The following is a 15,602-nucleotide window of genomic DNA, read 5'->3' as shown; positions in this document are numbered from 1 at the left end:
CAGAGTTATAAAATTGTCAATCTGATTACCTTTTTACTTAAAAAAGATTAAGTTTAATTGAATATTGAAAATTGAGATTTGTTTACAAAAAACTTTAACCAACGCAGACGCCGACGCGGACGCGGACGCCGGGGCGACTACAATAGCTCTCATATTCTTCGAATAGTCGAGCTAAAAATGAATGGTGCCAATGCAATCTTTAACTAGTAAACAACTTGACTTGCAAGTAATAAGACTTTGCCAACAGTAGGCCAGTCCGCAAACCTGTACTGTCTAATCAATACTGTCACTATCTTTACAGAAAAACAAGAGATGCCTTACCTAGCTACATGAGAGGCATTATGTACAATATTTTGTAATGGTATGGCGGCTGTTTTGCTTAAACCTTTACCATCCTGTCCGAGATCATACACTTGAAGACAACCTTTCTCTGTCCGACAATAAAGTATGTTTCGTGAGTTATCTACCCTGATCTGCACTAGTGGATCTGAAAAAAAAAAAAAAATTCAGTTCTATATCTCCAATTTTACCATTTGTTGCTTGTCATGTATAAATGAATACTTTGTCAAAATTTGATTAAATTTTATGCCTAACCATTACAAGGCTAAAAGGTTTTTACCAAGCAAGGAGGTAATGATTTGCAAATATAAATTACAATTTTTGGCAATTATTGAAACACATATAATAATATAAACAAAATCTACATAAACTTAAGTTTGACTGGAAGTCTTTCTTTTTCATTTCACTTTTAATACCATGTATCCCCATCCACCAACAAAAAAGTCGGAAAACATTTTCTTTTTTAAGTTTCAACTCACACTTTTTGTCAGAGATTAGAGGAAAAACATACTTGTTCTGTTGAGAATATAACCCAATTATAGCTAATGTTGTATGGACGAATGATCTAACCTTCTTCACTAAATGAGAAGTTAAGAAATGAAGGAACCAAGAAAGACAGGGTACTTGTTGAATGGTTGATTTTACGACATTTTCTGCTGAACCAGCCATCATCAGCCTAAAATAATACAAAATTAGCATAATGTTGAAATTCTGTAAAAACTAAATAAGTCTGAAATATCATACAAAGATGACTGAGGAAAGTAATATTATAAAATAGTAATGGGATTTTTTTTGTTGGGTTTTACGTTGCACCAACACAGTACAGGCCATAAAGCGACTTTCCACCTTTTGTCTAATGAAGGAAGAGTTACGGTGCCCCTTTGTGCATAATTTCAGGGAAGATGGGTATCTTGGTAGAACCCAGGTTTTTCATTTTTATCTTTAGCAACAGATGTGCCAACAAAATCAACCCATTTAACCATGGTTCAGGAGGGATATTTTAATCTGCAGGCTAAAAATACAACTGAATTTAACAGCATTTCAACCGATGATATGGATCAACAATCTGTTAATAATGAAAACCCTGAGAACCACCGATGTTTCGTATGCTAGCATCGAAATAAAAGGTTAAGATATATAAGATATGCCCTCCCACTTACTCCCTTCAAACACTGCCCTCCCCTTATCTCCATTAAACACTGCCCTCGCACACCATCTCTATACAACATCCTACCTGATATGCTAATTCATACAAGCATCCATCTTTTCCTGCCATAAATATTCTACCAGTGTCTGTACCAACTATATTCATGATGTACGTGTTGTCAGTGGGTATAGAAAACAGTGGCTCGGGTAGTAAATGCATTTCATCAAATTCTGAAATATATGGAAAAGGGTGTAAATCATGAAAACAGTCACTTTAAACCATAGATGTACATATTGCCTAATAAATGACAATTAATATTTCATATTTATATTATAGTGTTTGCATGTGTCTGTGGTTTTAAGCTACAACGCCACACAAAGTTAATTGATATGCCCAATTCCAGAGGTCAACATCATGAGTACATTACTGAAGACATGCGCAGACAAGTTGGTAGCATCATAAGCCCTCCACTACCTTACTCAAAAGTCATAATCTCCTCCTTTATTAATAATTTGCTCTGCAAAGTTTCTTAAATAGACTCTACTATCATTCAGTTCAGACAAGACCAGCAGGGATCAAAAAATAACTTCAGAGCCACTCCTCCTGCAGGAGTAACAGGACAATGAACTTCAAATTTCTATTTGCCCTGCATGGATGATGCTATGCTTTTCGTCCTGCATTTTGTGCATAATTTCCAAGATAAACTTTGTCAATGCAATAGACCACTTGAATTCTCAAACAAACAGATTATGACAATACTAGCGGACAATTGCATTGACGATTTTTCACTTGTCCTGTTGGATGAGCATACAACAATTCTGTACTAGTCCTATCTCTACTCATAAATACTAGCGGATGAGTGGACTTCTTGATCCCTGTGACCATTCATCTTTTTTCAGGATTACTTAACTTCTACAAAAATTTCAAACATCGAAGGATGTGTAAAATATGTACTGCAAATGTTTATATGCATTATACATTTTATGTAATCATTAAAATATATGCATTAATTTCTTACTGAAAAATTTGGCAGACTTTATAGAAAATAAATTTCTAATTACTTCCTTTGGTAATATCTTTACAAATAATGCTTTTTTGACCTTACAGTAACAATAAATCTTTATTTGAGCATCATATTTATGATATAAAACCATAAAAAATTGAGTTACAGGAACTTTAAAATAATACAAACCTGCATTTGTGTGTGTAAAGCTAGCACCCAGGAGGACTATATCAATAGGAGTTGCTAAAACCAGTAAATACTGTATATGTGGCTGAAATATACCTGCAAAATAAACAAAATAAATTATCTTTACTTTATATAGGGCCAACCTTAAAAAAATGTTTGTTTGCAGTAACCCGACCCAGAATTTTCAAGGTGGGTAGGTAGGTCGATTTTTTTTTTTTTCTTTTTATGAACTGTACTCCCAAATAAACATGGAATTTCAAAATGCTGGACAATATATGCTTTGATAATCTGGTAACAATTAATAAATTGATAACTGAATTCTAATTTAATAAGACCTACATTTTATTTCTTCTATTAACCTTTAACAGAACGAAAACAAAGCACAAGGCATAATTTTCTGATTCAAAAAAATTTTTTTTTATCCAGACCATGAAAAAAAAATTTGAGTAGGGGCAAATTTTGTGAGTCGGTCGCGTTACTGCAAACAAACATTTTTTTAAGGATGGCCTAGAGAGAATTGGTGGACAGCAACACTTTCCTACTGCATCTACTACTTTAATTTTCAGAAACTTCAGCTGTTAATGTAACAATTTGTTAGTTTTTTGTTATCTGTTTGTTGTCACTAATTTCAATACATTACAGTGATTTAGAATGGATCGTCTTTCCTTAGTCCTAAATGGTAAATTTTTTTTAGGTCATTTGTCCTAAATCACACAGAAAAACTCCGTACAGTCACAATATCTTTATCTCTAAACAAGCAATGTATATGGTGGGCTGGTATTCTAATAAAAAAATGGATAAACAAAATATTGAAATGTATATATTATATCTGTTTAATAAGACAAAAATTGCTGTCCACATATTCCGCAGGGCTGACCCAATCTGAATCACTGCATTTTCGTCATATCTCAGTTGTCAATCCATCTAACAAGCTTTCCTGGATAAATTAACCAGAAATTATCAACTTCTCTCCAAGTGACTGACTACTAATATTACAATGACCTTTAATCAGCAGAGATTGAGACAAATGACCAATACTCAGTGATAAATTTTCTCTCTAAGAGAAATTTTGCTTTGCTCAAGGATCGGACCAGCTATGTCAAGGTTTGCCAACACCACAAGCCACGCATGTATACAGTCTGACCAGGCTGTATACTAATGACGGCTGTATTTTCTGCATTTTGTTTCAACATTCAGCATATTAAACATGTACAATAAAAAACATTTAAACCATTATTCTCCTTAAGTCATCATCAAAATAAATTGTTTTAACTAATCAAGTAATAAAAGTCATTTCTTCGAACCTGCCATGTATAACACACGGAAAATTGCTTTTTACCTTGTTTAGGTTTGACCAGAGCTGCTGATAAAATTGTTTCATTGATACCATCAAAATAGGCAAGGTCACCTCTGAAAAATAGCATTATCATATATATTAGTTTAATTCATTGTGATTAGATTTGATAATGTTATAACAAGTATTCAAAATTTTGCTAATTTCTGTAACAGCTTTTTTTTTCTAAACAATGGTAAACCCTCCACAAATCTTAACTCTGCTTGTTGTGTGTCTTAAAAGAAATAACAGATTATAAGATCATACTCATAAAAACAAACAACAACTTAAAGTAATATATAAGGAAGTTTTTATATTTAAACAAAATCTCTAATTTTCCAAAACTCTCCATTTGACAAAATTCTAATGTGGTAAAGGCTCTGAACTAAAATGCACATTACAAGGTCACAAATTAATATTTCTTTGCAGAGCATTTTTATCTGATAAGAAAATATGCTCAAATCATTATCTGCCCTATTAATATAAAATAAACATCTTTTATGTATTTCCCTGAAAGACCATGTGAAATTTAGCAGATATTCAGCATGAATTTCCTTTTAGTTGAAAGGCCTTTCATGTGCATATTTATATTATTAACACTCAATAATCGGCGACAATGACATAACCAATGCAGATAACCACCTGTCCATTGCAGATTTCTGTATGTTAACGGCGCCTCCATTCATGTATATTATGATTCACATTTACTTGTGCTCTTTTCATTTTAAATACACTAGGGTTTACAAAAATTTCGCCGGCAACGTAGTTGTGTTGAGAAGCAACCATGCACAGTCACTATGTGTGTATTAATAAACGCTATCAATGATAAAGAAAATAGAACAATATATTTAATCAAGCACCTACGCAATAAAGACGTAATTACACTGGTTTACAGGAAGAAAAATAATTGAAAGTATCTTGATGGGTATTAATTGTAAAAATAGATACACAGCCAACTGTTAAACAGAATTGGAATCAGCTGTTTCGAAAAATGAAAGTACACACCAAAAACGCTTCGAATTTTCATTCTTTGCGTAATTAATTTACAGCGTGCGTAAATGAACGCAACAATTTGGTAACCTTGTGCGTTTTTAGTTGATTTTGAAGCGTAAAATACGCCGATACACACATTATCTGGAACTCTGGTTTTACTATATAAATATCTACTTCAACTAGCTATGTAATAACAGACTTACCCGTCTTCATATTTCCATACAAATATGTCGCTATCGATAGATAACCACGCTCGTTCTATTTCTGGAAACAGTCCCATCATACAATTACATTGCATTCCTGATCATATGTTAAGGAAATCTTACCATCATTGATTGATTCTACCATGTTATACTGACAAAATGTGATGGCAACCTGACGTGGGTGAGTACAGCAGCTCTCCCTATTCTTCAGTCAAGCTAAAAACTGAACCTGGCTCTAGATTGGTTGCAAAGGTTAAGCACTTCCAGCAAGATAAAGGTTAACCACACAAATAAATGCATCTTTCAATAGCTTGAAAATTTCGAAGAATATGGAGAGCTTTTAATTATACTCACCAAGGTGTCACCTTCACATGTGAGGACAACAGACTCATTCAAACAGTCTGCAATTTTCTTCCCTTTTTCTTCATTTTCATAACTCTTGAAGGATATCCCCTATTCTAAATTAGAAAATTTTAAAATTTTTATAAAAAAAATACTTAGAAGAGTATCATGAAAAGGATACGTCCAAACTGCTCCACAAGCTCTGGTGGCAGTGGTACTCTCTTTAAATTGGATATTTCAGACAGGTTATCAAGGCCTATGCCTGTCTCCAGTAAGCTAGGGTAGTCAAAGTCATGGAGGCCACTTACACTGGGCTGGGCTGTAATGGAATAATAGATAAATGGGTTAATCTTTATTTCAAGAATTTATCATCTTTAAAACTGTCTATGTATTTGTTAACTTACAGTAAAGAGAAAAACACAACAAAATTTAGCATAAAACATAATATAGTGTAAAAAAAACATTTTTTTAAGCATTTTGTTTAACATCATTATACTGAAAATGAAGACTTTTGGGGAGTCTTGAAAATTCTAAAATTCAGAAAAATCCTAAAAACTTTTACCTATGTTATATTCATGCCAATGAGCTATCTAATGCATAATTAATATGTTTATTAATCTTAAATCAATGCTTTAACTTGTTTACAGCAAACACAATTGAAAAGCAAAGTTAGATCTCACAATGTAAGGGAACCCGTAGCAGTTCAGATAAATCTAGACTGTTGCGATCCTCTTGTAAATGTTTATCGACCAACCTTCCTGCAAGCATCAGCATATCTTTATGCGATGTCGGCTCCACAAAGGTCATACCTCCAAGCATAGACATTGTAATGTATTCAATGCCAGCTCTGTAAAAATGAACATATACAGTGTTTTAATTACAAACAGCTAGGTGAGTAATAATAAACGGCAAGTATTCCGATAATGGACCAATCAACTTACAAGTCAGGTGTTCTGATTGAAAATGGAAATGTTATCTGGTTCCCTGTTCTATTATGGTTCCCATATAAGAAGTGCATTGAGAACCAGTCTAAACGGAAGCAGTACATAAAATACCAAATGCCACTTTAAACATGGAAAATGAAACAAAAAATGAATGATTTTTTTTTATTTGACTTCCCCATTCATACATGTAGGATTTGTCTATTTTCATAATAAATATAGTTGCTTTAAGAACTATAATTTCTTGTTAAGAGCTTGCTTTGAGGCTTTGCCTTACTCATATTAGGTAAATCTTAAAACACATTGTCTTTATATGTCCGCAGATAATTTCAAACTAAACTGCAAAATTTTTCCATTTCCATTTGTTATTGGTTGTAACTGAGCTGAGTAACTCAGAATATTTTTTAGTAATTTACTCCTTTTACTTTACTTTTACTTTATCCAGCGTAGGGTCGCGAGATCAGAAATCTCTTGTAACCCCCTCAAGGTCTGACACCAAATAATTATTATCCGGTATAACAGTATATAATTTGTTTTTCATAACCTTATCGAGTCTGTTTTTTAACGAATTCAGCGTTGGTGAACATACTACAGTATCCGGTAATCTATTCCATTCTGGTACTACTCTTAATGAGAAAAAATGTTTTCTTATTTCCTTTTTACATGATTTTATTTTCAACCTCATGGAATTTCCTCTGATGTGATGATTATCAAGTTGTGCTTTTTCAAAAAATACATTATAATCTATATCTTCCTTCCCATTTAATAATTTCCATGCTTGTATGATATCACCTCTAAATCTTCTGTAAGCCAAAGTAGGAATTTCCGAATTTTTAATCTTTCTACATACGATAAATTTCTGATACATTGAACCATTTTTGTTGCCCTTTTTTGAACTCTTTCGATTGCTTCAATATCTTTTTTAAATCTTGGACTCCAAATAATATTTCCATATTCAAGGTGTGGTCTTATAAGTGTTTTATAAAGTTTCCGAAATTGCTTGATATTAACATGTAAGAAAGGTATTTCTGACCAATCCAGTTATTTTATTTGCTTTATTGATACAATTACTTATGTGATGTCGAAATTTCAAATCCTTATCATATATAATATACCTAAATCTCTTTCTTCCTCACTAGACCTCAATTGTTTAGTTGTAAAGTCACTTTTCATAAAATATTGATGTTCCGTGTTATTGTGTCCATAATGAAATAACACAGCATTTGTCTACATTAAATTGCAAATAACCACTTTTCACTCCATTGTATTAAACTATCATTGTCATTTTGTATTTGGTTAAAGTCTTCATTTACATTTGCCAGGTTAAATAATTTGGTGTCATCCGCAAAGAGACGCAAGGTACTTTTAATTTGACTTTCAATGTCATTAATGAATATAAGAAACAATATTGGTCCTAAAACACTTCCCTGTGGAACACCACTTGTTACACTACAATAGTCAGATTTACTATTATTAACAACAACACACTGAGTTCTAGGGCTGTGCATTGCCATTTTTTTCTGTCACGATACATATCACGATATTTGTTTTTCAAAACGATGCGATTCACGATATGTATTGCATCCTTTGAAGAAATGCGATGCATATTGCGATTCTTATGTTGCGATGCGATATGTATCACGATACTGACTTTTAGACTTAGTATATAAAAATTTGGCCATTTGGTTACAGTATAATTACGAATATAATATAATACTATTACATAACAAAAAAATAAACTCTTTTTAACTTTTTGTTTTAACTTGGTTTCCGATTTCCGCATCTTTTAAAATTTACTTTCTGATTACGTTGAGGATTAAAGGTATTTTTAATTAAACCATAAAAGCAAATGATATCTAAATAGCTATTCTTAACCAAATCCACTACTGTAAATATGGTCAGTTTTAACAATTTCAGTCTTACAATACACAGTGACCACTAAAGATTTTTCTTGTGAAAAAACTAGTAACAAGTGATCTACAATTAGGGTCACAACTGTGAAAATACAGTTTCAGTTCAGTCTAGTTTTCTCATAAAGATTTGTGGCTCAAACGCCCAGAGATTTTTATTTAATTTGCAAACACTCCACGTTCGGTCTTCCAATTATACAACACTGTCCTGATGGTTCCCAAAACTACAATTTTCCCAAACTCGTGATTTATATGACCAGGGAGGATTGACTGTATTTCCCCCGTCTACATATTTTGCAGTCTTCAATGTTTTCTGTTTGTTTGCTTTGTTGTTTTTTTTACGGGAATGATGTCAACGGAAATGAAGTATAAAAACGTGACGAATATCACATGGGGATGTTGTCATCATCACTATTTTAATCCGACATTTAAGTGCTAGCAGAAAATAAAATTCATGTCTTGTAGGTTGTTTTTCTTGAAATCGCAACAGATCTCTAATTATGTTTTTTTATTATAAACTAAGTTCAAAGAACACCAGCCCATTTACATGGAATTGATAAAACTTGGTTAGTAAACTGTTAAATGAATTGTGGACATGGGGAACACGAGATGACAATGATGGTAATGATAATAGTCGCGGCTTGTTTATGTTTTCATCCGAGCTATTTTTTCTTTCTTCAGTCCTTCAAAAAATACGTTTGTCCTTATATTCCTGGAAGATATTGTTAGTGTATTGCGATACCTTCCCGCTGTATCGATACATCGGGAGGTGAAATATGTATTGCATCGTAATATATTGGAATTTGTATTTTCATTACGATGCATACATCGGGGACAAGACAGATTGCGATGCATGGATGAATCGTTACACCTCTACTGAGTTCTGTTTGTAAGGAATGCTTTGATCCATGATAAAAGTGCACCACCAATACCATAAGATTGCAATTTAAGTATTAGTCTAGAATGTGGAACCATATCAAATGCTTTTTTAAAGTCATAATACAAACAATCAAAATTTCTGCCTTCATCTAACCAATCTGTCCACTTTTTCATGACTTCTAGTAACGTGAAGGGCACATGATCTAAGGATCTAAAACCATATTGGGCTGCAGAGAAAAAGTTGTTAAAATTCATATAGTCTACAATATTATTCCTTACTACTTTTTCCAACAATTTACAGGGTATACATGTCAAACTAATTGGTCTATAATTTCCTGGTGAATCTTTACTTCCTTTTTTAAATAAAGCTTTGATGTTCGCAGTCTTCCAATCCATAGGCAATATTCCAGTTTCTACAGATTCAGTAAATATAAGTGTTAAAGGGGAAACAATTGATGTTCTCAACTCTTTTAAAACCCAAAATACTGAACACTCTATATCCTAATAGTTTTTAAGAGGCCAAGTTAACCCGTGCCAAGTTAGAATAGGGACGAATTGACCATTTACCATTCAGATTAGTTCTAGATGCACTTTCGTTTTCTCTGGACTGGTCTTTCTTTTTTTTCTATTTTTTTTTAGTCGCGAAAACCAATTAAAATAGAATTGTTAATGAACCAGGCAATGAAAGAAATCAATACAAAATAAAAATATATATTGTAGGGATTTATTTTAGTTGATCACATATTTATCATAGATTAAATTGTAAAACTCATAGATTTACCTTTTTTATTCAAAATTTGCCGGCAACCGCGATTTTTAGATTAACTTCCGGTTCAGTTTGCCGTGAAATTTATTTGTTATAAGAATCGCTGAGGGAGAAAAGTGCTAAATGTTTATCATTTTGCGTTAGAACCACAGACAGACAGATATACATACATCAATATTTAGCTCCGTGTTAGAACAAATAACATGGTTTACAATGTTGAATCTTGAACTAGGAAGAACACCTGAAAATAATCAAACCAAAGCGATGATTATGACTGAATACATAGTATCATCTTAATCACGGATTTATATTAATGTAATATAAATCCGTGTCTTAATTACATTTTAAAAATGTTTATTTTCAAATTTATTTATTTTCAGGTTCTAGACTACGTATCTTATGCAGCTGGTTATGATGATTTAATTTTTATGCACTAAATCCTATATTAAGATGTTGAAGTCGGCTTAGAATGCACTTGTGGGCACAGATCCATGTCAAATCCATAATGAAAGGACTAGATGAGGTCATGAACACTGAATATGTTGTTTAAGCACAATGATAAGTTATTATAAGATATTGAATAATTAAAAAACTCTAAAAAGTGCCGTGATTTAGCACAAGAAACACATTGGCAGAAACAAAAGTTATCATAAGAACTCCAGGACATATTTTGAGTTATCACAAGAACTCCGGGACATTTGAAAAATCGGGTATAAATTTGTTAGTCGGGGCTTTATGTTTGCAATTTTGCATTATAATTAGATAATTATGTATGGCAAGGATGAAGACTTGAAATAAACAGGTCAATACTTGCAAATTGGCAAATAATTTGAAATTTTTACTCAAAATTACCAGATTTTTAGCAAGAGGCTATGAAAAATGGACTATGAATTAGTTTTTGACACATAATACAATATATGTGAGGCAAGCTTAATCATTAAAGTTTAATTTAGCACCTAAACTCATTTTTTACGATAAAAATTACCATTTTTGACGAGTGTTTTGCAGTATATACAATAGTTTTCCGACGAACTCCGTGACAGTTATCACAAGAACTCCTTAACAAGACTTAGTTATCATAAGAACCTCATCCCTCGTGTAACACTTCCTCCCCCGTGTGTGAATGTCACCCTTCATTGTTGAACTTTGCTTCCATAATGTGTTGTAGGGATTAACGGGTAAAGTGCATCCCAGCACATGTACTGATAATATATATCAAACTAACAAAAAACTTAATGTAAGCCGTTTTGAAAAAAACTTGTAATATAAATCTGTAATAATAATATACCTGATGAAATTTATCAAAAAGGCTTATATTAAGGTTTCTTTCTACATGTGTAAAGTATCTTTGAAGATAATTTTGTCAGAGTGCATGATTCCAACCATAGGCACTTGGTTTCGGGATAAAAAGTCTTTTGAAGGGTTTGTAGAACTCAAATTTGATTGAATGTAACGATTTTTTAAGGTAGATGTCTCGATTCTAAATTCGTAATTTTTCTGATAATTATAGTACTAAAAATATCGGAAAAATGACGGTTTTAGAAAAGAGAAATCTACGTTAAAAAATTGTAACATTCAATTATATTTGATTTCTACAAACCTCTTAAAGGGTTATTTTATCCCGAAACCAAGTGCCTATGATTCCAACAAAACTCTTGAGTACGAAAAGATTTTGTGGCCGTTAACCCATAGATTCAATCTTAATCAATCAAAAGCTTTATTGTCAATATAAACATCGTCTGGTAACCAAGATTTCATAAAATTCGCAAGAAATCATGCCGCAGAAATAAAGGCAATATATTGTTTTAAAGCCAGTTTGTTTGTGGCTTTGATATGGTGAAAGAGAAAATTAATTCGATTCGAACGTATGACGAGGACGGATATCGTCGAAGAGCAGCCTGTTTGTGTTTCAAAGACGAAACTGAGCAAGAGGTATATTCACATTTTGACATAGTCTAGCTCTTTAATTTTTGAGAGGTCATCAAGGGGAATGTCATTTTTTATTTATTAAATTTCATTGTGACACTATATCCACATTTAATATTCATGCAAATCTGAAAGTACTTTTGAGACCTTGTTTCTCTTTAACAGTTCAGTATGGTCCATAAATCTTGAGTGCATAAATTTTGTATCAAGGACACTTTGGGCAAAACCATCTTTTTTTTGTTGAAAATTTTAAAATAAGTAAGGACTGAATAGTTAACAATGCTGCCCATCGATCAGAAGCAGATGCCAAACAGCTTGTTGTCGGACTTTTGTCTTGTTGTCCTGTTGCTAGCTACTACACACCAAACGGCGCATTGTCGTCCTGTCTCTAGTGAAGCACACTAAACAGTGCGTTGTCGTGCGGCGCAATGTTGCCCTGTCGCTTGGCTTATAAGCCAATCCTTCGATTTGAACCAAGCGGCAATTTGACATCACAACAACATGCCCCACAATATCGCGCTGTGCATCGTTTGCGTCAGGACGACAAGACGAAAGTCTGTGACGCGCCGTTTGGCGCTTGTTCGTGTTGTTGATAGCGCCAACTAGATGCAGAAAAGTGTACCATTTCAGCCACCAAACTTTTGTCTTCTCTTGATGATTTTTGAAATTACTTTGCAGAAAATTCACCAGTATAAGTGATGTTTTACATACATGTAACTTTGTCAATTATTTCATGGATTTTGAAATTACATGTACTTGAGAGATATGTTTTAACTTTACCAGCATGTGAACATTTTTGTCAGGCTTAAACTGAGGTGATGAGCACAAATTTCAAACTAGTTGTCGAAAGTTAAAAATTGACATTTTTCTTGTTCAAATTTTATCATTTTTGAAATGGGTTTTGAAATTACTGACACCAGTCAGAATCTCACACAGCAGAATGATGCAGCTTGTAATTTTAAATTGTCTTGTTGGAAAAAATACTGTTAATATTTTAGATTTATATAAATTGTCTTGTTGGAAAAAATACTGTAAATATTTTAGATTTATATAATGGATTTGACCTACCTAAGACTGGAACATTGTTGTAATTTTAAATTGTCTTGTTGGAAAAAATAGTCTGTTAATATTTTAGATTTATATAATGGATTTGACCTACCTAAGACTGGAACATTGTTGTAATTTTAAATTGTCTTGTTAGGAAAAATACTGTTAATATTTTAGTTTTTAATGGATTTGACCTACCTAAGACTGGAACATTGTTGTAATTTTAAATTGTCTTGTTGGAAAAAATACTGTAAATATTTTAGATTTATATAATGGATTTGACCTACCTAAGACTGGAACATTGTTGTAATTTTAAATTGTCTTGTTGGAAAAAATACTGTAAATATTTTTAGATTTATATAATGGATTTGACCTACCTAAGACTGGAACATTGTTGTTATTTTAAATTGTCTTGTTGGAAAAAATACTCTTAATATTTTAGAATTATATAATGGATTTGACCTACCTAAGACTGGAACATTGTTGTAATTTTAAATTGTCTTGTTGGAAAAAATACTGTTAATATTTTAGAAATATTGGATTTGACCTACCTAAGACTGGAACATTGTTGTAATTTTGAATGGTCTTGTTGGAAAAATACTGTAAATATTTTTGATTTATATAATGGATTTGACCTACCTAAGACTGGAACATTGTTGTAATTTTAAATTGTCTTGTTGGAAAAAATACTGTTAATATTTTAGATTTGTATAATGGATTTGACCTACCTAAGACTGGAACATTGTTGTAATTTTAAATTGTCTTGTTGGAAAAAATACTGTTAATATTTTAGATTTGTATAATGGATTTGACCTACCTAAGACTCACTGGAACATTGTTGTAATTTTAAATTGTCTTGTTGGAAAAAATACTGTTAATATTTTAGATTTGTATAATGGATTTGACCTACCTAAGACTCACTGGAACATTGTTGTAATTTTAAATTGTCTTGTTGGAAAAAATACTGTTAATATTTTAGAATTATATAATGGATTTGACCTACCTAAGACTGGAACATTGTTGTAATTTTAAATTGTCTTGTTGGAAAAAATACTGTTAATATTTTAGATTTATATAATGGATTTGACCTACCTAAGACTGAAACATTGTTGTAATTTTAAATTGTCTTGTTGGAAAAATTACTATTAATATTTTAGATTTGTATAATGGATTTGACCTACCTTGTACTGGAACATTGTTGATTTGAAAGAACTTGATTTATTCCCCACAGTATAGAGGCTAAACAGGTTCTTTTGTAGCATTCTAAGATTGTGATGAATTCTGTTAAAATAATAGATTTGCAGAATTGAATTTAGTATAGAAACTAAAGTACTTACAGGTTATATTATGAAGTATATTTGACATTCATAACATAAAAGAGGTATTTCATCCTTTAGGAACAACAACCATATTGTCAAATGAATTAGGGAGAATATATAAGAATTTATCTTTAGAATTTTATAAGAATGAAATCTACATTGTTTACAAATGAGGGAGAGTTTAAATGTCTTCTTTTTATGTAACTTAAAGGCACAAATGCCTTGAACATTGCATTACATTAAATATTAATAATCAATAGTGAAATATATGAATTCAAATTCAAAATACTATTAACATAAACTATTGTTAACACATGTCCAAAAAGGATTACCTCTGAGCTTAACATGCATTTTGTAGTTCATTGTACCTTTTTCTGGTATATTGTACATGTCAGTATTGTTTTGCTATTATATTTTTCTCAGTGATTTTATAATTTATCACTAAAAGCAGCACCCTATAAATTTCTGATTAATTTTAAACTTTAAAGGTATGCTAAATCAGCTCATGATTAAACAAGATGTCATCAGCTGTACAAGTTAAAGTGATTTAATAACCAAGTATAAGCAGGGGCTGCAATATCTATTGTCCATATTGTACAGATTGTTCCACAGCCTGTACTGACAAGTGATTTTTTAGGACTTACTTTATTGTCACAACATACAAACATGCAAAGAAATGCTTCAGATAATACAGATAAGTATTATCAGGATCAGATTTTGCTGGCACTGCATGATAAGGCACTATTCACAGAATGTACCCTATAACAAATTATGCAGAAATTTCTGTTACTCTGTAAGTATCTAGGTATAATTTTGGTGCTGAAAAAAATGAAATATATCATATTTTTGTATGATACACTTAAAGGGCACCTCTACTGTGACTATATGATCATTTGTAAAGCAATAAAAATATTTTTTTTTTAAGTTTGATTTTTTCGAAGATTTATTTTCCTAATCTTAAGGCTTTTAAAGCTTATTTTGTAAATACTTGATGATATAACTGTAATAAAATTACCTTTCTAATCTGCATTTTTCTTTATGTATATTAAATAGCTGTAAAAGATGTTATAATTGATAGGTTTTTTTTTTCAATGCATAGAAGGTTGTATGAAGGTTACATGAATTTGCCCCACATACCAATAAACTGGTCTTTAAAGGCTCACCAAGTCTTACCATATCTATTTAAACATACAGAGTGATTTTTGTATTTTTCCTCATAAAGGCTTAATTGCCTGTTAAATTTGGGAAATTTTGAGATTAAGTTTAAA

General features: G+C 31.8%; 2 protein-coding genes across 2 annotated transcripts in view; one reads left to right on the top strand and one right to left on the bottom strand.

Annotated features, from left to right (window-relative positions):
* Window positions 1-321: 321 nt before the first annotated feature.
* On the bottom strand, window positions 322-9,947 carry LOC132752615 (nuclear pore complex protein Nup155-like; the record flags this gene model as incomplete). The annotated part of the gene is made up of 9 exons (XM_060742957.1): window positions 9,844-9,947; window positions 6,227-6,393; window positions 5,728-5,865; window positions 5,205-5,301; window positions 4,015-4,085; window positions 2,679-2,771; window positions 1,574-1,716; window positions 910-1,015; window positions 322-487 (listed from the first exon to the last, which is right to left on the bottom strand). Coding segments are annotated over exons 2-9 (959 nt in total), but the record flags the coding sequence as incomplete, so codon positions are not given.
* Window positions 9,948-11,755: 1,808 nt separating this feature from the next.
* The window catches only part of LOC132752617 (diphosphoinositol polyphosphate phosphohydrolase 1-like), a 37,279-nt gene continuing 33,432 nt past the window's right edge, over window positions 11,756-15,602 (top strand). The window contains exon 1 of the mRNA XM_060742960.1: window positions 11,756-11,974. Within this exon, the coding sequence (XP_060598943.1) occupies window positions 11,876-11,974 (99 nt within the window). The 5' untranslated portion in view covers window positions 11,756-11,875. The remainder of the gene's footprint in view (window positions 11,975-15,602) is intronic.

This window comes from Ruditapes philippinarum, unplaced genomic scaffold, assembly GCF_026571515.1.
Source record: "Ruditapes philippinarum isolate M1 unplaced genomic scaffold, ASM2657151v2 ctg1924_1_1_1_1, whole genome shotgun sequence".
NCBI classification, from domain to species: Eukaryota; Metazoa; Mollusca; class Bivalvia; order Venerida; family Veneridae; genus Ruditapes; species Ruditapes philippinarum.
This window is presented reverse-complemented; position numbering and strand designations above follow the sequence as displayed.